This window comes from Pan troglodytes, chromosome 19 (genome assembly GCF_028858775.2).
Source record: "Pan troglodytes isolate AG18354 chromosome 19, NHGRI_mPanTro3-v2.0_pri, whole genome shotgun sequence".
Taxonomy (NCBI): domain Eukaryota; kingdom Metazoa; phylum Chordata; class Mammalia; order Primates; family Hominidae; genus Pan; species Pan troglodytes.
Window position 1 is genome coordinate 13228228 of NC_072417.2, and position 26015 is coordinate 13254242.

Below are 26015 nucleotides of genomic sequence, written 5' to 3' on the forward strand. Positions count from 1 at the left end.
GCCAGGCATGGTGGTGGGCACCTGTAATCCCAGCTACTTTGGAGGCTGAGGCAGGAGAATTGCTTGAACCCGGGAGGCAGAGGTTTCAGTGAGCTGAGATCATGCCACTGTACTCCAGCCAGGGCAACAGAGCAAGACTGTTGTAAAAATTTAAAAAAAGGCCAGGCACGGTGGCTCACGCCTGTAATCTCAGCACTTTGGGAGGCCGAGGTGGGCGGATCACGAGGTCAGGAGATCGAGACCATCCTGGCTAACACGGTGAAACCCCGTCTCTACTAAAAATACAAAAAATTAGCCGGGCGTGTTGGCAGGCGCCTGTAGTCCCAGCTACTCGGGAGGCTGAGGCAGGAGAATGGTGTGAACCTGGGAGGCGGAGCTTGCAGTGAGCCGAGATCACGCCACTGCACTCCAGCCTGGGCGACAGAGCAAGACCCTGTCTCAAAAAAAATAAAAAATAAATAAATAAATAAATAAAAAACTAGTAAAAAAAAAAAAAACCAAGGGGTTTCAGGCCCATACCCATCTGAGAAGGGTGGCGTGGGTGAGGGCGCTCTGTTCCTGCCCGCTCCACATTTTGGGATCTGGCCTGTGTCCTAAAAGGAGCCACAAGTTCTCAGAATTAGGGCAAAACAGAAAGAAATGACAGGAGCTGCTATGGTGTCTTAGGGTTTCCTCTTCTCTCTCTCTTTTTTTTTTTTTTTTTGAGACGGAGTTTCACTCTTGTTGCCCAGGCTGGAGTGCAATGGCATGATCTCGGCTCACCGCAACCTCCGCCTCCCAGGTTCAAGCGATTCTCCTGCCTCAGCCTCCCTAGTAGCTGGGATTACAGGCATGTGCCACCATGTCCGGCTAATTTTGTATTTTTAGTAGAGACGGGGTTTCTCCATGTTGGTCAGGCTGGTCTCGAACTCCCGACCTCAGGTGATCCGCCCGCCTCAGCCTCCCAAAGTGCTGGGATTACAGGCGTGAGCCACCGTGCCCGGCTCCTCTTCTCATAATTTTGTTATTGCAATGAAAAGGTGGCATCAGGCAGCGCTGAGATACTTGGGCCATTCTTGTCCCCCAGGCTGGCCTCTGCTCCCGTCCAAACTTCAGGGGAGATTAGAATGTGGTGGCTGACCCTGTCTGTGGAGGCTTAGGAAGCTGTGATGGCTGAATCAGGACCACTGGCTTTTTTTTTTTTTTTTTTTTGAGACAGAGTTTCACTCTTGTTGCCCAGGATGGAGTACAATGGCAACCATCTTGGCTCACCACAACCTCTGCCTCCCAGGTTCAAGCGATTCTCCTGCCTCAGCCTTCCGAGTAGCTGGGATTACAGGCGTGCACCACCACGCCCGGTTAATTTTTTGTATTTTTAGTAGAGACGGGGTTTCGCCATGTTGGCCAGGCTGGTCTTGAACTCCTGACCTCAGGTGATCCACCCACCTCGGCCTCCCAAAGTGCTGGGATTACAGGTGTGAGCCACCATGCCTGACATCCAGCTGGATTTCTTATCTGTCTCCTTTAAGTGATGCTTTATCCATCAACTAGAACCTTCCATGAGCTTTTGGCTTCCCACCTTTCGACCTTTGCCGTGCTGTTCCCTTCATCTGGAATACTCTCTTCACTCCCCTTTCTCCTGTGATATCTTGGCATGTCCACATGTTACGCAGCCTCCAGGGAGTTGAAGCACCCCCTCCTCTGGGGAGCCTCGGAGGCTGGGCCTCCTCCTTCAGCACCTGCTCCTCAAGCTGGACATGCTCCTGCCCATGAGGTCCTGCTTGATTTCTGCTCTACCTTAATACCACCAGTTGGACTGTGTGTCTCCCTAGCTAGACCAAGGGCTGGGAGTTGCTTGGTGAAGAGTGACTCGGAAAGGATGGGAACCTCCGGGATTTGGATCCTAGGAGTCCTCCACTCCCTAACCAGAGCTTTTTTTTTTTTTTTTTGAGACAGAGTCTTGCTCTGTCATCTAGGCTGGAGTGCAGTGGCGTGATCTCAGCTCACTGCAACCTCCACCTCCTGGGTTCAAGCGATTCCTCTGCCTCAGCCTCCCAAGTAGCTGGGACTACAAGTGCCCACCACCATAACCAGCTAATTTTTTGTATTTTAGTAGAGATGGGTTTTCACCATGTTGTCCAGGATGGTCTTGATCTCCTGACCTCGTGATCTGCCCGCCTCGGCCTCCCAAAGTGCTGGGATTACAGGTGTGAGCCACCGCGCCCAGCCCTAACCAGAGCTCTTTGCTGTGAAACTTTCAGATGTTTCTAGAACTTTTCCAACTTCTCTGTCCATCTCACCTCCCCAAGTCCCAGTTTCCTTAATCAGAAAAAGAGGCAGCAGAATCGGTGCAGTGTGAGGCTCACGGGGGCTGTTGGTGGGTACAACCCAGAGACAGTGGTTGTGATGATGACAGTGACCTCTCCCCACCCGTCCAGCCGCCTCTCCTGGCCTCACCTGAGCAGCGTTTCTGCAGCCTCAGGATCTCCAGGTGCAGGTCTCGCAGCAGGGCCATCTGCTCCTTTTTCAGGAAGCTGATGTGGCGTTGCACGCTCTGGATCTGATGCTCCAGGGACACGGTATCCATGGCAACCCAGGCCTGGGCCCCACCTAGGGAGGACGACAAGGTGAACCCACCTCTTCTGAGCCCATCTGCGCTGCCCCACCCTCAGCTCTTTCACCGTCTCCTCCGCTCTAGGTCCTGTTGCCACCAGGAAGATGATTCTGCCACTGCTGTCACCTCCACACTATTCCTTCATTCAGGCTTCATGAAGAAGCAGGGGAGTTGGCAGGAAAGCGTCATTACTCCCATTTAACACATGGAGAACCAGGGGCCCAGAGGGCAATGGCTTCCTTCTCCTGTTCCCATGTAACTTTTTTTCTTTTTTTTGAGATGGAGTCTTGCTCTGTCGCACAGACTGGAGTGCAGTGGCACGATCTCGGCTCACTGCAACCTCCACCTCCCAGGTTCAAGCAATTCTCCTTCCTCAGCCTCCCAAGTAGCTGGGATTACAGGCAGCTGCCACCATGCCTGGCTAATTTTTGTATTTTTAGTAGAGACAGGGTTTCACCATGTTGGCCAGGCTGGTCTTGAACTCCTAACCTCAGGAGATTCACCCGCCTTGGCCTCCCAAAGTGCCAGGATGACAGGTGTGAGCCACTGTGCCCAGGCCCATATAACTTTAGCCTCTTCTACTTCTCAAACAGGAAAACAAATGGAGTGGCAAAGTCAGTAGAGAGACAGAGAACCTGGGTTCTAGCCTGCTCCTCCCGCCCTAGCAATGTGACCTGGGTGAGCCCTTTCCTTCTGTGGGCTCTCAAGTTTCTCAGGGGTAAAATGAGGGAGATGTGGAGTGAGTGAGCCCTAGAGTCTCTTCCAGTTCTGACATCTCGCAAGCATCTCAGCCCAAGGGCTACATGGCTGTTCTGAATATTATTCTCCCTTAGTTCAACTCCACTTCAACTTCACCACAGTCCAGGGCTCCGGGCTCCTCCAAGTGGCACAGGAGGAAGATCTGGTGAATGTTTCACTAACACTGACTCTGGGCTGAAGGCAGGTGGTGGAGTCCCTTTGTAAAAGAGAAAGGCGGGCCGGGCGCGGTGGCTCACACAGTAATCCCAGCGCTTTGGGAGCCCGAGGCGGGCGTATCACAAGGTCAGGAGTTCAAGACCAGCCTTTCCAACATGGTGAAACCCCGTCTCTACTCAAAATACAAAAATTAGCCAGGCTTGGTGGCACGTGCTTGTAATCCCAGCTACTCAGGAGGCTGAGGCAGGAGAATGGCTTGAACCCGGGAGGGGGAGGTTGCAGTGAGCTGTAGACCATGCCACTGCACCCCAGCCTGGGCGACAGGGTGAGACTCTGTCTCTAAATAAATAAATTAATTAAATTAAATTAAATTAAATTAAAGAAATAGGCCGGCCGTGGTGGCTCACTCATGTAATCCCAGCACTTTGAGAGGCCGACGTGGGAAGACTGCGTGAGTCCAGGAGTTTGAGACCAGCCTGGGTAACAAAGTGAGATCTCGTCTCTAAAAATATATATCCATAGGCCGGACTCGGTGGTTCACGCCTGTAATCCCAGCACTTTTGGAGGCCAAGGTCGGCGGATCACTTGAGGTCAGTTTGAGACCAGCCTGGCTGACGTGGTGAAACCCCATCTCTACTAAAAATACAAAAAATTAGCTGGGCGTGGTGGGGCAGGTTCCTGTAATCTCAGCTACTCAGGAGGCTGAGGCACAAGGATTGCTTGAACCCGGGAGGTGGAAGCTCCAATGAGCCAACATTGCACCACTGTACTGCAGCCTGGGCAACAGAGTGAGACTCTGTCTCAAAATAAATAAATAAATAAATAAAATACATACATACATACATATAAATAAATAAAATAAAAAAGAGAAATAGGAGAGGGGAAAAGAGACCCATGCAGTGACTCCCATGGCAGAACTTTGAGTTGCAGTGATGGATGAGAGGCATGCATCCCTGAATCCTAATGATGGCCTGGCTTTCCAGCTCTGCTGCTTCTGGCTCTGACCCCTTCCCGATGACTCTGTTCTGTGATAATCAGCATCTTGGACAAGCAGAGGCAGACAGCGAACACTGGAGCCCAGGACTTAGAGCTCCTGCTTTCTCAGCCAAGGACTCCCTAAGCTTTTGAGGAACCTGCCTTCACCTGCCCCTGGAATGTCCTGGGCAGTGGGAGAGACAGGCCAGTAAGATGAGTAATTCTGTTCACCAAATGGTCCCTTCCAGACTAGTTTACATGTAAGACTCAGAAAAATCCAGATTTTCATTTGTGGGGTTACATCGAGCAGGTCCCCCTGAGAACTCCAATCCTCAGGGCACTCCTCTCTCTGGGCCCCTTTCTCTGGTACTCCCCTGACCCCCCTAATCCAACCAAATAGGCCTTTCTTTTTTTTTTTTTTTTTTTTTGAGACGGAGTCTTGCTCTGTCACCCAGGCTGGAGTGCAGTGGCACGATCTCGGCTCACTGCAAGCTCCGCCTCCCAAGTTCACGCCATTCTGCCTCAGCCCCCCGAGGAGCTGGGACTACAGGCGCCCACCACCATGCCCGGCTAATTTTTTTTTTTGTATTTTTAGTAGAGACGGGGTTTCACCATGTTAGCCAGGATGGTCTCGATCTCCTGACCTTGTGATCCACCCGCCTCGGCCTCCCAAAGTGCTGGGATTACGGGCGTGAGCCACCGCGTCCAGCCATCCAGATAGGCCTTTAATTTCAGCAAGGGGTGGCCCTTTGGCCTGTGGGGATCGCTGGCTACATGTGCTGACCATCTGCTATGTTCAGGGAACATTATACACATGATCTTACTTCTGCCAACCACTCTTCAGCAGGTATTACCACCCCACCCCACTTCACAAAAAAGGGCTCTCGTGCCACTTCACACGCTCAGTAAGGGGTGGCAGAGCCAATTCTCCAACCAAGTCTTTCGAATCCAGAGAAGGTTCCCAATATTTACACGAATATTTACACTGGGAACAGTCCTAGGTTTGAATCTGTCACCCAGGCTGGAGTGCAGTGGGGCAATGGTAGCTCACTGCAGTCTCAAACTCCTGGGCTCAAGCAATCCTTCCACCTCAGCCTCCCAAGTAGCTAAGGTCTACAAGTGACTGCCACCATGCCTGGCTAATTTTTTAAATTTTTTGTAGAGACAGGGTTCTCTACACCCAGGCTGGTGTCCACCTCCTGGCCTCAAGCAATCCTCCCACCTTGGTCTCCCAAAGTGCTGGGATTACAGGCATGAGCTGCTGGACCCAGCTGATTTATGGCTCTTTCAGTTACCTGCTGTGAGACTTTTGGCAAGAAAATTAACCTCTCTGGGCCATTTTCCTTCCCCCTGTAAGATGGGGCTGCAAATCCTACCATCCTAGGATAGTTGTAAGGATTAAATGAGATAAGAAATGTAAGGCCTGGGCTGGGCGCAGTGGCTCACACTTGTAATCCCAGCACTTTGGGAGGCCGAGGCGGGCGGATCACGAGGTCGGGAGATCGAGACCACGGTGAAACCCCGTCTCTACTAAAAATATAAAAAATTAGCCGGGTGTGGTGGCAGGCGCCTGTAGTCCCAGCTACTCGGAGAGGCCGAGGCAGGAGAATGGCTGAACCCGGGAGGCGGAGCTTGCAGTGAGCTGAGATCGCGCCACTGCACTCCAGCCTGGGTGACAGAGCAAGACTCGTCTCAAAAAAAAAAAAAAAAAAGAAAAAAGAAATGTAAGGCCTGGCACAGTGGCTCACGCCTGTAATCCCAGCACTTTGGGAGGCTGAGGCGGGTGGATCACCTGAGGTCAGGAGTTTGAGACCAGGCTGACCAATATGGTGAAACCCTGTCTGTACTAAAAATACAAAAATCAGCCGGGCATGGTGGCATGCACCTGAAGTCCCAGCTACTCGGGAGGTTGACACAGGAGAATCGCTTGAACCCAGGGGGCAGAAGTTGCAGTGAGCTGAGATCGAGCCACTGCACTCCAGCCTGGGCAATAGAGCAAGACTCTGTTTCAAAAATAAATAAATAGGGCGGGCGCAATGGCTCACACATGTAATCCCAGCATTTTGGGAGGCCAAGGTGGGCGGATCACGAGGTCAGGAGATCAAGACCATCCTGGCTAACATGGTAAAACCCCATCTCTACTAAAAATACAAAAAATTAGCTGGGTGTGGTGGCAGGCGCCTGTAATCCCAGCTACTCGGGAGGCTGAGGCAGGAGAATTGTTTGAACCAGGGAGTCAGAGGTTGCAGTGAGCTGAGATCGCGCCATTGCACTCCAGCCTGGCGACAGAGCGAGACTCCATCTCAAAATAAATAAATAAAATAAAAATAAACAAACAGGCTGGGCGCGGTGGCTCATGCCTGTAATCCCAGCACTTTGGGAGGCGGAGGCAGGCAGATCAGGAGGTCAGGAGATCAAGACCATCCTGGCTAACACAGTGAAACCCTGTCTCTACTAAAAATACAAAAAAAATTAGCTGGGCGTGGTGGCGGGTGCCTGTAGTCCCAGCTACTGAGGAGGCTGAGGCAGGAGAACGGCGTGAACCCGGGAGGTGGAGCTTGCAGTGAGCCGAGATTGTGCCACTGCACTCCAGCCTGGGCTACAGAGCAAGACTCATCTCAAAAAAATAGAGAGATAGAGAGATAGATAGATAGGTGATAGATGGATAGATAGAATAAAGAAATGTAAAGTGCTTAGCACAGGACGTAGCTCAGTCAATGCTACCTCCCTTCTTCCTCTTCTCTGTCCATTTAATGTCTGAGTAGGTTAATTCCTGTCTTGATTTGCTCACTTTCTCATTCACTTATTTAGTGATCTACTATTGCCAAGCACTGTCCTGGGTTTGGGGAACACGGTAACGAACACAATGAAGTCCCTGCTCTCATGGATCTCACGGGGTGAAGAGAAGAGAATCAAACACATAAATAATGTGTCAAACAGATAATACAAATAAGGATAGAATTACAATCTGTGATAAGGGCCATTAAAGAGACCTACAAGGTAACGTGAAAGAATAAAGAGGGGAACCTACTTTAGATTTGAGGTGAGGAAAGTTCTCTTTGAGGAAGTAACTTTTAGGCTGTGACAGACGGAGTAACTTTTAGGCTGTAACTTTCTGCCTTGTGACAGGCAGAGTTCCAGGACGGTCCCCAGGATTCCCAGCCTCTGGTATGCAGCTGCTCTGCTCGAGTGTGGGTGGGCCTGTGCGTATGATGGATTTCACCCCTGTGATTAGGTTATACACAAAGGTAAAGGGATCCTGCAGATGTAATTAAGGCCTCCAATCAGTTGACTTTGATTTAATCAAATGGAGATTATTCTGGGTGGGCCTGACCTAATTAGGCAAAACCCTGAGGCTGGGCACGGTGGTTTATGCCTGTAATCTCAGCACTTTGGGAGGCTGAGGCAGGCTGATCACTTGAGGTCAAGAGATCGAGACCAGCCTGGCCAACATGGGTGAAATACTGTCTCTACTAAAAATACAAAAATTAGCTGGGCATAGTGACAGGCGCCTGTAATCCCAGCTACTCAGGAGGCTGAAGCAGGAGAATCACTTGAACCCAGGAGGTGGAGGTTGCAGTGAGCCGACATCGTGCTACTGCACTCAAGCCTGGGCGACTGAGTGAGACTCCATCTCAAAAAACAAACAAACAAAACAAAAAACAAAAAAATAAGAGCCCCGAGCAGAGGACCTAGTTTAAAAATGGTAGACTAAGGCCAGACGCAGTGGCTCACACCTGTAATCTCACCACTTTGGGCAACATGATGAAACCTCGTCTCTACAAAAATACAAAAATTAGCCAGGCATGGTGGCATGGGCCTGTAGTCCCAGCTACTGGGAGGCTGAGGTGGGAAGATGGCTTGGGCCCAGGAGGTCAAGTCTGCGGTGAGCCATGATTGTGCCATTGCACTTCAGTCCTGGTGACAGACAAAGACCCTGTCTCAAAAAAAAAAGAGCCAGACTCCTGGGCTTAGACATTGTAAGATAATAAATGTATGTTGTTTTAAGCCACTATGTTTATGATAATTTGTTACACAGCGATAAAACACTAATACAGACTTGAAGGAGGGGTAGGACTTAGAAGAATGAAGGGAAGAGCACCTCCAACAGGGAACAGCATCTGTGAAGGCACAGAGGTAGGAAAGAAGTAAGTGATCACAATGATAGCTTACATTTACAGAACGCTTACTATGTGTCAAACTTTCTGCTAAGTGCTTCACGTGGTCCGTTTGAGAAACAGACATTGCCGCTGCTAGTAAGGGCTGAAGTGAAAGGTACTGAAGGAGGGTCGCAGGAAGGAAGGTTAGCAAGAGTAGGTTCACATGGTGTCTTGAAAACCATGTTAAGAATTTTTGGGCTGGGTGCGGGGTCTCACGCCTGTAATCCCAGCACTTTGGAAGGCCAAGGCGGGCAGATCACCTGAGGTCAGGAGATCGAGACCAGCCTGGCCAAAATGGCAAAATCCTGTCTCTACTAAAAATACAAAAACTACCCAGGCGTTGAGGTGTCCACCTGTAGTCCTAGCTACTTGGGAGGCCGAGACAGGAGAATCTCTTTTTTTTTTTTTTTGAGATGGAGTCTTGCTCTGTCGCCCAGGCTGGAGTGCAGTGGCGCGATCTCGACTCACTGCAAGCTCCGCCTCCCGGGTTCGCGTCACTCTCCTGCCTCAGCCTCCCGAGTAGCTGGGACTACAGGGGCCCGCCACCGCGCCCGGCTAATTTTTTCTATTTTTAGTAGAGATGGGGTTTCACCGTGTTAGCCAGGATGGTCTCAATCTCTTGACCTCGTGATCCGCCTGCCTCAGCCTCCCAAAGTACTGGGATCACAGGCGTGAGCCACTGCGCCCGGCCAGGAGAATCTCTTGAAACCAGGACACGGAGGTTGCAGTGAGCCGAGATCACGCCACTGCACTCCAGCTTGGGCGACAGAGCAAGACTCCATCTCAGAAAAAAAAAAAAAAGAACAATTAATATTAAGTAAATTTGGAAGTTCTTAAAGGATTTTAAGCAGTGGAAGAACATGATATGATTTGCATTTTTTTTTTTTTTTTTTGAGACGGGGTCTCACTCTGTCACCCAGGCCGGAATGCAGTGGTGTAATGATGGCTCATTGCAGCCTCAAACTCCCAGGTTCATGCTGAGACTCTACCTCAGCCTCCCAAGGAGCTGGGACCACAGGCTCGTGCCCACGTGCCCGGCTAATTTTTCACTTTTGTAGAGATGGGGTCTCACTATGTTGCCCAGGCTATCCTTTGCATTTTTAAAATATCACTCTGGCGGCTGTGGGGAGAGCAATCTAGAGCCAACAGAGTGGATGTGGGGAGGTCAGCTGGAAGAATAAAGCAGTGGTCAAGGTGCCAGGTGATGGTGGCCTGGATGAGATGATGGAGGTGAAGGCGGAGAGTGGTCCTAGGTGTATTTTAGTGGTAGGACTGGCAGGACTTGGAGATGGATTGGATTAATTCATGATGATAGGGAGGGGGATGGCTGAGATATCTCCAGTTTTCCAGCTTAAGCAACTCAAGAATGAAGGCATAGTTGCTAGATCTTTCCCCATTTCATCCTCTTTCACTATGAATCTCTTCTTTATCTATAATCACTCCCTGGGTGTTCTTCTCCCATCCCATGGCTGTAAATACTATTTATATGCTATTGACCGCCAAAATAACTCTTCCCTGGCTGCTAGACTGATGACCTAACACCTCCATTTGGATATTCAGTGAGGATATCCCTCAAACTTTCAAGTCCCAATACTGAACTTGCATTCCCTTCTGCAAACCAGGTCTTGACCACTGTTCGCCATCTTGATAAACCACATTGCTGTTTGCCCACTCATTCTGTTGCTCAGGCCAAAACTTGGGAGTCATGTTTGATTCCTCTCTTTCTTTATATTCCATAGTCAATCCATCTGCAAATCCTGTTTGCTCTACCTTCAAAAAAACATATCCCAAAGCCAGTCACTTCTCACTATCTCCATCGTCATCACCCAAGTCCGAGCCAAAAACATCCTTCTGGTGTACCATTGCAGTAGGCTCCTGACTGTCCTCTCACTTCCATTCTTGCCCCTTGTTTTCCATGCAGGAGCCAGAATTCCTTTAACAAATGTAAGCCGGGTCAGGCACGGTGGCTCACGCCTGTCATCCCAGCACTTTGGGAGGCGGAGGCGGGAGGATCACCCAAGGTCAGGAGTTCGAGACCACCCTGGCCAACATGGTGAAACCCTGTCTCTAAGAAAAATACAAAAAATTAGCCGGGCATAGTGGCACATGCCTGTAGTCCCAGCTACTTGGGAGGCTGAGGCAGGAGAATCTCTTGAACCCGGGAGGCAGAGGTTGCAGTGAGCCGAGATCTCACTGCTGCACTCCAGCCTGGGTGACAGAGCGAGACTCTGTCTCAAAACAAAAACAAATATAAGTCTGATCATGTCTCCCCAAACCCCACTCAAAACTCTCTGTGTGGCTTTCCATCACATTTAAAACAAACCCAAAGTTCTTATGAGCCCTTGCACAGTCTTCCCTGGCTCCCTCTGTCCTCATCCTGCTGGTTCCACCCCAGCCACTCCGACCTTGCTTCTTCCTGAATGTGCCCAGCACACTCTTGCCTCGGGGACTTTGTACATGCTGTCCCCTCTGCCAGGAATGCCCTTCACCAAGATCTCCTCAAGGCCTGTTCCCCTCCTTCATTCAGGACTCTCCAAATGTCAGCTCCTCAGGGACTTGTTCTCATCACCCAATTTAAAATAGAAGCTTTTGTTACTCTCCATTCGCTTAATCTGCATTATTTTTTCTTCCATGAATGTATTACCACGTGAATATATTAAATTTTTATTTTTATGTATTTTTTTTTTATTTTTTTGAGATGGAGTCTGGCTCTGTTGCCCAGGTTGGAGTGCAATGGCGCGATCTCAGCTCACCGCAACCTCCGCCTCCCGGGTTCAAGCACATCTCCTGCCGCAGCCTCCCAAGTAGCTGGGATTGCAGGTGTGCACCACCATGCCCAGCTAATTTTTGTATTTTTAGCAGAGATGGGGTTTCACCATGTTGGCCAGGCTGGTCTCAAACTCCCGACCTCGTGATCCAACCACCTCAGCCTCCCAAAGTGCTGGGATTACAGGTGTGAGCCACGGCGCTGCACCCGGCCTAAATTTTTTTTTTTTTGTAGAGAGAAGAGTTTCACTATGTTGCCCAGGCTGAACCTCGAACTCCTAGTCTCCAGCAATCTTCTAGCTTTGGCATCTCAAAAGTGCTGGGATTACAGGCGTGAGCCACTGTGCTGTACCCGGCCTAAATTTTTTTTATTTTTATTTTTATTTTTGTTTTTGTAGAGACCAGAGTCTCACTAGGTTGCCCAGGCTGACCTCGAACTCCTGGTCTCAAGCAGTCTTCCGGCTTTGGCATCTCAAAAGTGCTGGGATTACAGGCATGAGCTCCTGCTTCCAGCCCCCGGTTTTTGTTTATTGTCTGTTTCTCCTGCCAGATTGTTAGCAACTGAGATGAAGGACATTGCTTTGGTTCCTCCTGTTCCTTAGTACCTAGCACAGTATGTGGCAAACAGGAAGTACTCAGTAAACATCTTTAGAGTGGGTGAAGTTGTGGGGATGGGGTAGACTGATGGAGAAGCAGATTGACACAAGGTAAGATCAAGATGCCATGTGTTAGGGGTGATATACCCAAGAGACCTCAAACAAGGAGAAATAGATGTCAAGTAGGCAGGTCAATATACTGGTGCAGCCAGGCTCAGTGGCTCATGCCTATAATCCCAGAACTTTGGGAGGCAGAGGTGAGCAGATCGTGTGTGCCCAGGAGTTTGAGACCAGCCTGGAAAACATGGTGAAACCCTGAAACCCCGTCTCTACTAAAGATACAAAAATTAGCTGGGCGTGGTGGCGTGTGCCTGTGGTCCCAGCGTGGAGGCTGAGGTGGGAGGATTACTTGAGCCCGGGAGTTTGAGGCTTCAGTGAGCCATGATTGTACCACTGCATTCCAGCTTGGGTGACAGAGAGTGAGACCCTGTCTCAAAAAAAAAAAAAACAAAAAAAAAACCCGATAAAATAAAAACATAATAATACACTGGTACATAACTCAAGAGAAACAGGTGAGCTGCCGACTGTGAGTCTATGTCAGGGTTTGTGTGCTTGCGTATCTGTATGTGTGCCTGAGCCTGCATGTGTGCCTCAAGGAGTACGTGTGTGTGTTTCTCGATTCTCTTTGCTGCCGGGTGTCTGCTGTGCGCACATCTGGATGATGAAGGTGTGTGGGCCTGTTCTTAGGATAAAGAGAGAAACGTCTGTTCCCAGCCACTGAAATGCAAATGTTTCTGAAGAGTAAAAACCCTTCCCACACAGCTCTGGAGACTGGACCCTGGCCACCGTGAGAGGCTGAGCCAACCAGCTGTTTCTGTGCTTTCCCAGAATGACTTGAGTATTTGCTTCCAACTAGGCAGGCTGCTTTTCTCAGGGAGGAAATTTGGGTCACAAACGATCTTGGCAAATATTCTTTCTTAGACGTTATTGTTTAGTTTGTTTGGGGGAGGGTGGGAGATAGAGTGGGGAAGGGAACTAGTGACAACAAAAATCTCTCTGTCTGGCTGGGGAGTTGCAGGCACTACTTCAGAAGGCCTAAGCCAGGAAAACATCCGATTTTCCCATCAGAAATGCAGTCCTGGAACATCTGGGCTTCAGAAGCTCATGCCCGAGGACTTGACCCAGGCCAGTAACAGTAGCTGAAGGGCTGGAGCTGTCAGCTCCATCTTTCCCCCCGACACAGCACTAGATGTCCAGCCTCCTGAGTTAACACACTCGGGGAAGAGGTCACACTCCTCTGTCCACTGTCCTGAGCACCTCAGAGCCTGCATTGTTTCTGCTTCCCTCCTTCTTCTGGTTCTCTGAGTTCTTTTTCCTGTTTTCTCTTCCCCTTGTTCTTCTCCTTCTCCTTCTTTTTTTTTTTTTCCCCCGAGATGGAGTTTTGCTCTTGTTGCCCAGGCTGGGGTGCAATGGCACAATCTCGGCTCACTGCAACCTTCGCCTCCCCGATTCAAGCGATTCTCCTGCCTCAGCCTCCCAAGTAGCTGGGATTACAGGTGCCCACCAACACGCCTGGCTAATTTTTGTATTTTTAGTAGAGACGTGGTTTTGCCATGTTGGCCAGGCTGGTCTCGAACTCCTGACCTCAAGTGATCCATTTGCCTCGGACTCCCAAAGTGCTGGGATTACAGGTGTGAGCCACCGCGCCCAGCCTTTCCTGTTAATTTTCTAGCTTGATGAAAAAATATTCATTTAAAAAAATTGTTACCAAAAATATTAAAAAGACCCTAACACAAGGTTCACAATTTATAGGATTAATTCCAAGTACTTTTAACATGTCTCTGATGTGTCTGAAAGTTACAAATACTTTTCCCTTTGGGGAAGTTGGTGGAGAAGGCTTCTGTGCTCAGGTCCCCAAACACGGGTAAAGTGTCAGACTCAGGAACCTTCTGACCCTGGCACAATTTGGACTCTCTGAGGTCTGGGCTCCTGATCCCTGAAAATGACCTCTCTTCCTGCTTGTTTCTGGAGATTCTGGGTACCCACTTCCCTACCCAGTTACAACTGACTTGGCAAGTGGGAAACTACAGTTCTCTCCCTGCTTCAGCTGTTTGTTTTTTTGAGACGGAGTCTCCTCTGTCGCCCAGGCTGGAGTGCAGTGGCTCGATCTTGGCTCACTGCAACCTCCGCCTCCCGGGTTCAAGCAATTCTCCTGCCTCAGCCTCCCGAGTAGCTGGAATTACAGGCACCCACCCAACACACCCAGCTATTTTTTGTATTTTTGGTAGAGACGGGGTTTCGCCATGTTGGACAGGCTGGTCTTGAACTCCTGACCTCAGGTGATCCACCCGCCTCAGCCTCCCAAAGGGCTGGGACTACAGATGTGAGCCACAGCGCCTGGCCTGCTAACCAGCAGTTTGAAAACCTCTTTTACAGTCCAGTATTTCTTTGGGCATCTAAATCTCACCTTCCCTACACCCTTTTTGTCTGCTCCAGGTCCCCTGGCCTCTGCCACCTCTTTCTTTCCCTCAAGCAGAGGAGGTCGCTGGAAGAGGAACCAGACCCCACACTTCTTGTGACCTGCTTGCCTGGGGTTTGCATTGTCTGCCACCCCTCACTCACTGGCAGATTCTCTTGTCCCAGTTTCAGCTTTTCCTAGTGTTTCTTTTCTGTTTGGGACTGAAAATATTTATCAAGTCAACAAACATCTTTGTGCTGTTCTTAACAGTCAATAGCCATGTTTTCTTAAAGTTCTTTAAGTATGTATGTTTTCTTGTTTTAAGGAGAATGTTAGACTTATTTTTATTATTCTTATAGTCAGCGCAGGTATATTAGATAGGACAAGCATGGCGATAAGTGAACAAATAAATGAATCAGGTCAGGTGCGGTGGCTCATGCCTGTCACCCCAGCACTTTGGGAGGCCGACCGGGGCAGATCACCTGAGGTCAGGAGTTTGAGACCAGCCTGGCCAACATGGCAAAACCCCATCTCTACTAAAAATACAAAAATTAGCAGGGCATGATGGCACGCACCTGTAGTACCAGCTACTCGGGAGGCTGAGCCAGGAGAGTCGTTTCAACCTGGGAGGCAGAGGTTGCAGTGAGTTGAGATCACACCACTGCACTCCAACCTGGGCAATAAGAGCAAAACTCTATCTCAAAAGAAATAATCAATATGAGGTTTATGTTTCTTAGTCACTATTCCTGTTCATGGCCTGACTCAGAGGCCTGGGGCAGTCGGAAAGCAGGAACTCAAGAAGCCTTTCTTGGACATGGCATCAATGCATAAATAATAATACTTATAATAATAAGTAATTGGTACTGTTCTTAGCATTTTACATATATTAACTCATTTCTCTTGGCAACGACCCCACGTTGAAGATTCTATTAATGTATCCACTTTATCGATGAGGAGACAGGCTTAGAAAGGTAAAGTAGTTTGCTCAGTATCTGCAACTAGAAGCACCCCACTGGGTGCTCATCCTGGCGTTTATGGCTTCTCATAAGAGAATCCCAAAGGGGAGAAGATCAGCCTGCATTTAGCAGTCCACATCTGCAGGCTGATCTTCTTCTCTTTTGGATTCTATCTCTTGCTGCTCTGATGACAAACTCTTCCAGTAGCCCAGTAGCCAGGCCATCCCCTCACTTACTATATCCACCCCTATCTCTGCCTCTTGAAGCCTGACCCATCCTTCAGGGCCTTGCTCTGATGTGAGTTTTACCATGAAGCCATCCCTGATCCCCCACCAAGATGGAACGACTCTCTCCCGCCTCTCTGTTCCCCAGGCAATTTGTTGGAATCTGGGTGGCAGCTAGCACCACAGTCTGCCATATTATCACTCTTTGTTCTGTGTGTGTGTGTGTGTGCACGCATGCCTGCACGCACCTGGCTTCCGTGCTAAGCCATAAGTCTTCATCGTGTGTGTGTGTGTGTGTGTGTGTGCATGCGCCTGAATGCACCTGGCTTCTGTACTAAGCCGTACGCTTCCTGAGGGCAAGGCTTTGTCTCTGGGAATCTCTTGCAAGGAACAGGCCCACAATGAATGTTGCTGAAACAGGGAGAATGGATTGAGTCTTACTGGGAATCACCAGGGCAAGTAAATACACACATTAAAAAATAAGTAAGCTGGTCCCTCAACCCCAAATCCTTGGCTTTCCTGGGGACTGGAGTTTGGAACAAGGATTCAGCCTTTGACAAATGTCTAGGACTCTGTCTGCAAGGTGGGGCCGCTGGGCCAGTGGTGGAGCCACACTCCCCAGGGACCTTGTGGTCCTCTCCACTCCAGAGCCCCTCCCCCCCGAACCCCTCAACTCTGGCTGCCCCCTGCACTGAAGCGCTCAGGACACTCCACCTCAGCAAAGCTGAGGATCCAGTCACACGGGAATGGGGTGTATGGGGAAACTGGAGCCCCCCACCCCCTTCAGGCTTCAGGTTCTGCCCTGATTATGCCTCCAATATGACTCCCAGGGAAGGCAGGGGTTGTGGGGGGGGATGTGGAGACTAAGGAGGACAGGGAAGCGAGGTAGCAGAGAGGAGGGCAAAGGCAGCAGAAAAAAAGGTGTGCGTGGCGGGAGGTGGCGGGGCTCGACCTCGGGCCGCTCTGGACGCCCGGCAGTGCCAGGCAGGGCCCGGGTCTGGGCGGTGGAGGACAACTTCTGCCAGCAGCCCGCCGCGAGTCCTGCCCGCCTCCCGCGCGCTGCGGTGCCCAGCCCCGCGCCAGCCCTCCCGGGGGAGCTGGAGCTTGGCCGCGCTGCTCCCCCCTGGGGCCGCTCCGGCGCCCACACCCCCCACGCCCACCGACCGGCCTCCTCACCTTCGGGACCTGGGAGTCACCGGCCGGCGGGGCCCTGGGTCCGGGCCGGGCTGGGTGGGGGCGGCGCTCTTCCCCCCACGCTAGCTGCGCCCGGGGATCTGCAGCGCCCGCCCCGGCTGCGGCGCCATCAGCTGCTGGGAGGCTGCGGGGCAGTCGGGCCGGGGCTCCGGGGGGCTCGGGGGCGCCGAAGGGGGGTCGGGGGCGGGCTCGAGGCGTAAACACCCAGCAACGTGACCGGAACTGGCGAACGAGCCGGAGGGGTGCGGGGGGCGGGAGAGATAAAGGGGGAGGGGAGGGACCTGAGACGGGCGGGGAGGGGCCGTGGGCGGGGCGGGGGGAGGGGAGGCCGGCGGCGCGCGGTCGGGGGAGGGGGAACCCCGGGAGCCCCGAGAGCCCCGGGAACCGGGCCTGAGGCCCCCAGCGGGCCGCTGGGCTCGCGGAGCTGGCTTTGGCTGGTAGCTGGAAGGGCGACCTGGGGAACCCGCCGGTGCCTTGGCGCGCAGGGGCGCGGCGAAGGATCAGCACCACGGACAGCGCCCAGGCCGCCAGGCCGCGATCCGCTCCGCCCCTCCCGCCCTGGCGTAGGAAGGAGAGGCAGCGCCCGCAGCCGCGCAGGCAAGGCTTGGGGCGAAGCGCGATCTGACCAGTGGGCTGGGAATCCGTCCCGTGTCTAGGCAGCAGCAAACCTGCCCGAGACCTCTCACTAGCTGTGTGGCCTTGGGTGAGTCACATCACCTCTCTGGGCCGCGGTTGATAAGATGCCCTATTTCTAAAATTCTTTTATTATTATTATTATACTTTAAGTTCTATGAGGGTCCCAAGAGCCAAGGGAAGATTCTTGATAAACTCCAAAGTTCAGGCCGGGCGCAGTGGCTCACGCCTGTAAGGCCAGCAGTTTGGGAGGCCGAGGCGGGCGGATCACCTGAAGTCAGGAGTTCGAGACCAGCCTGGCCAACATGGTGTATCCCAATCTCTACTAAAACTACAAAAATTAGCCGGGCGTGGCGGGCGCCTCTAATCCCAGCTACTCGGAAGGCTGAGGCAGGAGAATCGCTTGAACCTGGGAGGCAGAGGTTGCAGTGGCCAAGATCGTGCCACCGCACTCCAGCCTGTGTGACAGAGCGAGACTCTACGTCAAAAACAAATAAACAAAAAAACTCCAAAGTTCAGAACACGTGCGAGGCATTGCTGTTGATCCGTTTTCACCAAACGTGGGAGGCTTCAGGAGTCCCACTGTGTGCCTCAAAAGTGTGGCTGCCCTAATATCTTCCTCCTCCCGGGGGCTTGGTCTCATCTGTAAATGAGGATAATGATGATCTATGTAGCTCATAAGATCTTCGGGTTGTTGTGAGGATTAAATGAATTCCTGCCTGTAAAGTGCTCAGAACAGTACTGCTGAGTGCTTGTTAGGCCTCTGTGCTCATGACAAGGGATGAGGTAGCATTGTGTGAGTGGCAGGTGGCTCAGAGATTGCTCTGGGTAAGTCATTCCTGTCCCTGCCTGGAGGACTGGGCTGAGTGGATTCAGGCTAATGGGCTGGTGCCTGGCTTTCCCCACTCCATGGCTAGCCAAATAATCCCTGGCCTTTCCTCCTGGACCAAATTTTCAGAGAAGCCCTGTACCTTCACAGCTGGGAGACCCGGCACTTACTTGCCACAGAGGCCCTGGGGAGGCCTCAAGGGGCACCCTGCCTCTCTATGGGTCCCTTTCCTCCCTGTCCTCCCCACTTTCCAAAGGTTAACTGGACTCAGGTGTGTGTCAACAACTAAAAAGCTTTAGCTGCTCCTGGAAAATTCTAATCCTAAAGATTTGCAGGGGCCAGGCTCAGTGGCTCACGGCTCTAATCCCAGCATTTTGGGAGGCTGAGGTGGGTGGATCACGAGGTTAGGAATTCAAGACCAACCTGACCAAGATGATAAAACCCTGTCTTTACCAAAAATACAAAAATTAGTCGGGCATGGTGGCAGGTGCCTGTAATCCCAGCTACTCAGGAGGCTGAAGCAGGAGAACTGCTTGAACCTGGGCGGCAGAGGTTGCGGTCAGCCAAGATCGTACCACTGCACTCCAGCCTGGGTGATAGAGTGGGACTCCATCTCAAAACAAACAAACAAACAAACAGAGAGTTGCAGGAATGACTGTCTTAGGTGGCTTGACAGGCTGCGGGGTTTGAATTTTGTTCAAAGGCCTCTCAAATCCCACCCTGCAGGAACTCTAGCTACTAGCTGCACTGTGGGTGGCCCCTCTTCATCCTGTCTGAGGAAATCCTTGGGAGAGGAACAGAAAGGCCAGCCTCACCCCTCTTCCTGTCTCTTGCTGTCCTTCCTAGAGGGCGGTATTCCTGGACTGTGCTCCTTGGACCTGCATATCAGTATCTCCAGCAGCAGTGTGAGTTCTGATGAACCATCCATATTCCCTCAATTTCATGAGATATCGGTAAGAATGATGAAAGGTATGTTTTGTATCTCCAAAAACAGGTGATATGAAGGAGCCTGAAAACCTGGCTTCTGGCCCCAGCTCTGTTACTTACTACTTGGGTAATTCTGGGCAAGTCTCAGCCTCTCAGAGCTCCAGTTCCTTCTCAGTTAAATGGGAAGAGTAACATTGACTCTGCCAACAGGATCCTTGTGAGGTTGTCTTAAGGTACAAGTGAAGGGGCTGATAAAGTGCACATGGATAGAATTGTTATGACCAAGCCTCAAATGTTCTTCTCTTTGATCTGTGTCAGGATGAATCCTGGAACTATGGCTTTTATTTATTTATTTATTTAAGGTGGAGTCTCACTCTTTCGCCCAGGCTGGAGTGAAGTGGCATGATCTCAGCTCACCACAACTTCTGCCACCTGGGTTCAAGTGATTCTCCTGCCTCAGCCTCCCGAGTAGCTGGAATTACAGGCACGCACCACCAGGCCCGGCTAATTTTTGTATTTCTAGTAGAGACGGAGTTTCACCATGTTGGCCAGGCTAGTTTTGAACTCCTGACCTCAAGTGATCTGCCCACCTTGGCCTCCCAAAGTGCTGGGATTACAGGCGTGAGCCACGAAGCCCGGCCCTTTTTTTTTTTTTTTCTGAGATGGAGTCTAGCTCTGTCACCCAGGCTGGAGTGCAGTGGAGTGATCTCAGTTTACGGAAACCTCTACCTCCTGGGTTCAAGCAGTTCTCCTACCTCAGCCTTCCCAGTAGCTGGGATTATAGACGTATGCCACCACGCCCAGCTGATTTTTGTGTTTTCAGTAGAGATAGGGTTTTGCCATATTGGCCAGGCTGGTCTCGAACTCCTGACCTCAAGTGGATCTGCCCACCTCGGTCTCCCAAAGTGCTGGGATTACAGGCGTGAGCCCCTGCGCCTGGCCTTTTTCTATTTTCTTTCTTTTTCCTTTTCCTTTTTTTTTTAGAAACAGGCCCTGGCTCTGCTGCTCAGGCTGGAGTGCAGTGGTGCAATCATAGCTGACCAAAGCCTCGAACTCCTGGGCTCAAGTGATCCTCCAGCCTCAGCCTCCCAAAGCACTAGGATTACAGGAGTGAGCCACTGCACCCAGCTCTCTTTTCTTTTCTGTTTATTTTTGAGACAGGGTCTCAGTCTGTTGTCCAGGACGGAGTGCAGTCGTGCAAACACAGCTCACTGCAGCCTCTACCTCCTGAGCTCAGGTCCTCCCACCGCAGCCTCCCAAGTAGCTGGGATCCAGGCGTGTGCCACCATGCCTGGCTAATTTTTGTAGTTTTTTATAGAGATGGGGTTTCACCCTGTTGCCCAGGCTGATCTTGAACTCCTGGGCTCAAGTGATCTACCTGCCTTGGCCTCCCAAAGTGCTGAGATGACAGCGCTTTGCTGGGATTAGCCACGGTGCCACACCCTGGCTCCATTTCCAAAATTAAACTTGTAACAAAGTAAAAGAAAACTAAAGTTTAGAAAAAGTGTACCTCTTGCTTCCAAAGCAGCTGTGATTTTGAGTTGAGCACTTTACCAATGGGATCTCATTTAAACTTCAGATACATCATACTGGAAAGGTTTATTCCCGTTTTCAGGTGGAGAAAATGAGGTTGAATTTAACATCACACAGCCTGGAAATGGCAGAGCCAGGATTCAAACTCCAGCCCAGCCTGGGCCAGAGGCAAGCTTGTAACCACAGCATCCTCACACCTGCCAGAGAGAAGATGAGTCCAGCTGTGGCAGCCACGGTGGTCATAGCTTAAAGGGAAGGTAAGGGCCAAAGTGTGCAAGGCCTGGAATGCCAGCTAGAGGAATGAGGCCTGGGTGGCAGAGAAGGCCTAGAGGCTCCTCCATCTCTTCATGACAGTCAGAAATTCTGACTTTTTCAGTTTAGTTTGGGTAACAGTTCTGTATTGGTTAGCATCCTGGCAGGGAACAGATGGCACATTTAAAATGGACAATTTGGCTCGGCCCGGTGGCTCTCACCTGTAATCCCACCACTTTGGGAGGCCAAGGTGGGCAGATCACTTGCGGTCAGGAGTTTGAGACCAGCCTGCCCAACATGACAAAATCTCGTCTCTACTAAAAATACAAAAATTAGCCAGGTGTGGTGGTGGGTGCTTGTAATCCCAGCTACTCGGGAGGCTGAGGCAGGAGAATCACTTGAATCCAAGAGGTGGAGGCTAATTTTTGTATTTTTTTAGTAGAGATGGGGTTTTACCATATTGGCCAGGATGGTCTCGATCTCCTGACCTCGTGATCTGCCCGCCTTGGCCTCCCAAAGTGCTGGGATTACAGGAGTGAGCCACCGCGCCCGGCCGTATATACCACATTTTGTTTATCCATTCATCCATCAGTGAACATTTAGGTTGCTTCCACCTGTTAGCTATTGTGAATAATGCTGCCATGAACACGGGGCACACTTTCTTTTCTTTTCTTTTTTTTTTCTCGAGACGGAGTCTTGCACTGTCACCCAGGCTGGAGTGCAGTGGCGCGATCTCGGCTCGCTGCAAGCTCTGCCCTCTGCCTCCCAGGTTCACGCCATTCTCCTGCCTCAGCCTCCCGAGTAGCTGGGACTACAGGCGCCTGCCACCACGCACGGCTAATTTTTTGTATTTTTAGTAGAGAGGGGGTTTCACCATGTTGGCCAGGATCAGGATGGTCTCCATCTCCTGACCTCGTGATCCACCAGACTCGGCCTCCCAAAGTGCTGGGATTACAGGCATGAGCCACCACGCATGGGGCACACATTTTTTAAAGCAGTTTGACATTTGACATATATATATATATATATATATATATATAGAGAGAGAGAGAGAGAGAGAGAGAGAGAGAGAGAGAGAGAGTGAGTCTTGCTATGTTGCCCAGGCTGGAGTGGCAGTGGCTATTCCCTGGTATGTTTATAGCACTCAACAGACTTGAACTCCTGGCTCAAGTGATCCTCCTGCCTCAGACTCCTAAGTAGCTGGGACTACAGGCATATACCACCACACCTGGCTGACATTGGCCTTTTAATTTTGCTTATTGTGTTTTTGTGATGTGCAGATATTAAACATTTTTATTTTAGCCAAATCCATTAATCTCTTTCTTTATGGCTTCTGCCACTGATGTCATGCTAAAAAAAAAACCTATCCTCACTTTAATATAATGACAATACTTATCTACGTACTTTTTTTTTCTTTCTTTCTTTTTTTTTTTTTTTTTTTTTGAGACAGTCTTGCCCTGTTGCCCAGGCTGGAGTGCAATGGCGCGACCTCTGCTCACTGCAACCTCCGCCTCCCCGGTTCAAGCGATTCTCCTGCCTCAGCCTCCCGAGTAGCTGGGATTACAGGCAGGCGCCACCACGCCCCGCTAAGTTTTCTATTTTTAGTAGAGACGGGGTTTCACCATGTTGGCCAGGGTGGTCTCGATCGTCTTGACCTCGTGATCCGCCCACCTCCGCCTCCCAAAGCGCTGGGATTACAGGCGTGAGCCACTGCGCCCGGCCGAGTAGTTTACTTTTTTAGGCATCACTTCCTGGGTAGGTAGAACGGGTTTCCTAAGGGAGTAAGGCACAGAACGAGGCAATGAGCCGCCTGGTCTCTCAGCGCGTCAGTAGGACTCGGGGGGCCGGACTCCTCGCCCAGTGCTCCCCAGAAACCCGGCCCCTCGGCGCGGCGGGGAGAGACCCGGACGGGGCGAGGCCGCTGTCCCGCCCGTTCTGCGGGGCCGGCGCTGACCCGGCTCCAGCCGCCTCCAGGGGCGGGGTCTGAGCGCCGCGCCCTCCCCGCGCCCTCTCCGCGCCCTCCCCGCGAGCGCGCCCCGGACACCGGCCTGCGGCAGCCGAGCCTCCTCCACCGTGCGGCCCGCGGAGGGCAGGGAGCGGCCGGGCGAGGCATGGCGGGCCGCCGGGCGCCGGGGGAGAAGCGCTGGCAGCTGGTGCGCTGGTGAGTGGGCGCCGGGCGGCGCGGGGCCTAATGCGGGAGCGAACCCCGAGGCCCGGCCGGCGCGGGAAGCAGCGGGGCGCGGGCCCAAAGTTTCGTCCCGGGCTGAGGCTGCGGGGCCCGGGTGGGCGGAGGGGCGCCGGCTGCCTGGTCCCCACCACCCCCTCCGGTCCCCACCACCCCCTCCGGTCCCCACCACCCCGCGTCCCCGCGCCGGGTCTCTGCGGCTCTCCAAAGAGATGGGCGACGGGGACCCTGTGCGAGCCGTCAGGCTTTGGGGGAACCCCGTCCCCCTCCCGCGGGGGCGCCCTTTCCCTGCACTTCACCTTTCACGCTCGCACGGGGCTTCCGCCTTCCCCTCCGCCCCCTTCAGCTTTCCCATTTGTGCCTCCCTCCGTTCCTTCTGCCGCCCGGGGCAGGGCTCTGGACTTGGGCCCCGAGAAGGCACCACCCACCGCCCCCAACCCCTGCGTGGAAAGGGGTGCTTTAGCCCCGAAACACAGGAGCCCCTGGGGGTGTGCACTCTGGGGACAGGGCGTAGAGAAGGGGGCCTAGGAGACAGGGCAGGGGAGCGGTCCCCGTGTAGCGGGGCAGTCGCCCTTTCCCCCTCCGCAGTCCTGGCCCGCTGGGAAGTCAGAGCCTGCGGTGTCAGGTTACCGGACTGCAAGCTCAGAGGGTTTCAGACGCAGCGCTGTCGAGTCACCTGAGCTGGGCCCCTAACCCACGTCCCAGGGTTCCAGGTGTCCCAATGTTCAGGACGGCTTCAGCCAGGGGCCTGACCTCTGCTTGGCGGCACTTGGAGCTTAGGGCAGCCTGCACAGCCCTCCCCGGACCTCAGAGGACTCCAAGATTCAAAAGAGAATGTCCGCCTGGGACTCCTCCCCATCCCAAATCATCCCACACACAGCAGGGTCAGAGAGCACCTCTGAAGGTACATTCTGTAGCCTGCATACAATGAACAACAATGTCATCAATAACAGCAACGTGGGCTTCCCCAGCACCTCCCGTGGCTCTGGAGTAGTCAGGATTCAGGCACACACTGAGAGGAAGGTATTAGCACCTCCATTTTACTAAAGATGAGGAAGCCGAGGGTCAGAGAGGGAAAAGGATTCAAGGTCACCTAACAAGCGCATAGTAGAGGCAAGGTTTGAACCAGGTCTTGCTCAGGAGCTTAACTGCTCCTCTGTTTTGCATATTTCCTGGATGGTTCCACCCAGCGTGGCCACACATCCAAGTTCACATTGTCAGAAAATCCCACAGTGTCAGAGCAGGAGGTGCCAATGGGTTTCCAAGTATATTAGTTAGCAGTGGAATCACTCTTCAAGTGAAGCTCCAATAGAGAAACCAGATAAAAGTAGAGTTAATCTCCTTTATTTAATTCTTTTTTTTGAGATTGGGTCTCGCTCTGTCGCCCAGGCTGGAGTGCAGTGGTGCAATCTCGGCTCACTGCAGCCTCCACCTCCCAGGCTCAAGTGATCCTCCCACCTCAGCCTCCCAAGTAGCTGGGACTGCAGGCATGGGCCATCACGCCCAGCTAATTTTTGTATTTTTTTTGTAGAGGTGGGATTTCACCATATTGTCCATAGCTAGTCTCGAACTCCTGGGCTCAAGCAATCTACCCACTTCAGCCTCCCAAAGTGCTGGGATTACAGGCATGAGCCACCGTGCCCCTGGCAGAGGTAATCCACTTTTGAATTACCTCAGGGGAGGTGGGCAGTTAGTGTCCCTTTCCTCAAAATGACATAGCATTCCATCGCCCGACCACAGCGCCTGGCTCAAGGATGGGTGTGTGACCTAGGTCAGGCCAGTGACATGACATCATGGGAACTGGGCTGGAACCATTTAGACAGGGAAGCTCTGTCTCCATAGAGTGTTGATCTGGGCCACTGATGACCACCTTGCTGCCACAAGGACTAAAACTGGAACAGAGGGAGGCAGAGGTATAAAGAGAGTAGGACCACCCCAGCACCCCAGACCTTCCAGATCAGTTCCCTCACTTCACAGAAGAAATAGGAAGAGATTTAAGGCGTAGAGCTTGGATGCCTGTTTTGACTCATCCTCCCAACTCTTGCCCCTGGCTCTGTCTGCTGGGGTTGTTTCTTGGGCTGGACCTGATGATGCCTGAATTTTTTTTTTTTTTTGAGATGGAGTCTCACACTGTTGCCCAAGCTGGAGTGGAGTGGCGTGATCTTGGCTCACTGCAAGCTCCGCCTCCCAGGTTCACACCATTCTCCTGCCTCAGCCTCCTGAGTAGCTGGGACTACAGGTGCCCGCCACCATGCCAGGCTAATTTTTTCTATTTTAGTAGAGGGTTTCACCATGTTGGCCAGGCTGGTCTTGATCTCTGACTTTGTGATCCGCCTGCCTCAGCCTCCCAAAGTGCTAGGATTACAAGTGTGAGCGACTGCACCCGGCCGCATGAATCATTTTTAGTGCCGTAATTGGGTTTGGGGTTACCCCTCACCCCAGATAAAAGCTCATCTTTCTGAGAAGGTCCTGAAGATGTGACTTGAGTGGTTAGGCAGCCTGGCAGGGTGCACATCTGAGGCCGAGATACCCTCTCAATCCATGCCATGCTCCAGACATGGCCAGCCATGCTCCAGCTGTGGCCCCTGGATCTAGGACTTCCCACTGAGTCAGTTTACTTTCCTTTTTAATGAATCAGGATTCTTTCACTTGTAAATTGTAGAAATCGACTCAAACTAGCTTCAAAGAAAAAGGGAATTTATAGACTCACTGAACTGAAAAAACTCTAGGAGCTCTTCATGTTTCAGGCACAGCTAGATTCAGGAGCTCAAACAACGCCACTGAGGCTGGAGTGCAGTGGCAATCACAGCTCACTGCAG

At 51.9% G+C, this 26015-nt stretch overlaps 2 protein-coding genes and 1 non-coding gene across 6 annotated transcripts in view; 1 reads left to right on the forward strand and 2 right to left on the reverse strand.

The window, feature by feature from the left end:
- Window positions 1-17062, reverse strand: part of CCDC92B (coiled-coil domain containing 92B) — a 28782-nt gene extending 11720 nt beyond the window's left edge. For both annotated transcript variants that reach the window (XM_016931189.4, XM_054669911.2), the window contains exons 1-2: window positions 16820-17062; window positions 2437-2589 (exon numbers count right to left, since the gene is read on the reverse strand). In XM_016931189.4, the coding sequence (XP_016786678.1) occupies window positions 2437-2566 (130 nt within the window). In that variant the 5' untranslated portion in view covers window positions 2567-2589; window positions 16820-17062. The remainder of the gene's footprint in view (window positions 1-2436; window positions 2590-16819) is intronic.
- On the reverse strand, window positions 15500-15603 carry MIR1253 (microRNA mir-1253). The gene has a single exon (NR_035608.1). It is a non-coding gene; the product is annotated as a microRNA mir-1253 (primary transcript).
- Window positions 17063-17214: 152 nt separating the features above from the next.
- Window positions 17215-26015, forward strand: part of RAP1GAP2 (RAP1 GTPase activating protein 2) — a 287489-nt gene continuing 278688 nt past the window's right edge. Inside the window, exons 1-3 of one of the 3 annotated variants that reach the window (XM_016931197.4) lie at window positions 17215-17540; window positions 19146-19252; window positions 20842-21016. Coding sequence is in view for 2 of the 3 variants with exons in the window: in XM_054669907.2 (XP_054525882.2) it covers window positions 23123-23172 (50 nt within the window). In the remaining variant the exon portion in view is untranslated. Of the gene's footprint in view, window positions 17541-19145; window positions 19253-20841; window positions 21017-23032; window positions 23173-26015 lie in introns of those variants that run through there. The other 2 variants (XM_054669907.2, XM_016931192.4) reach the window with 2 other exon arrangements.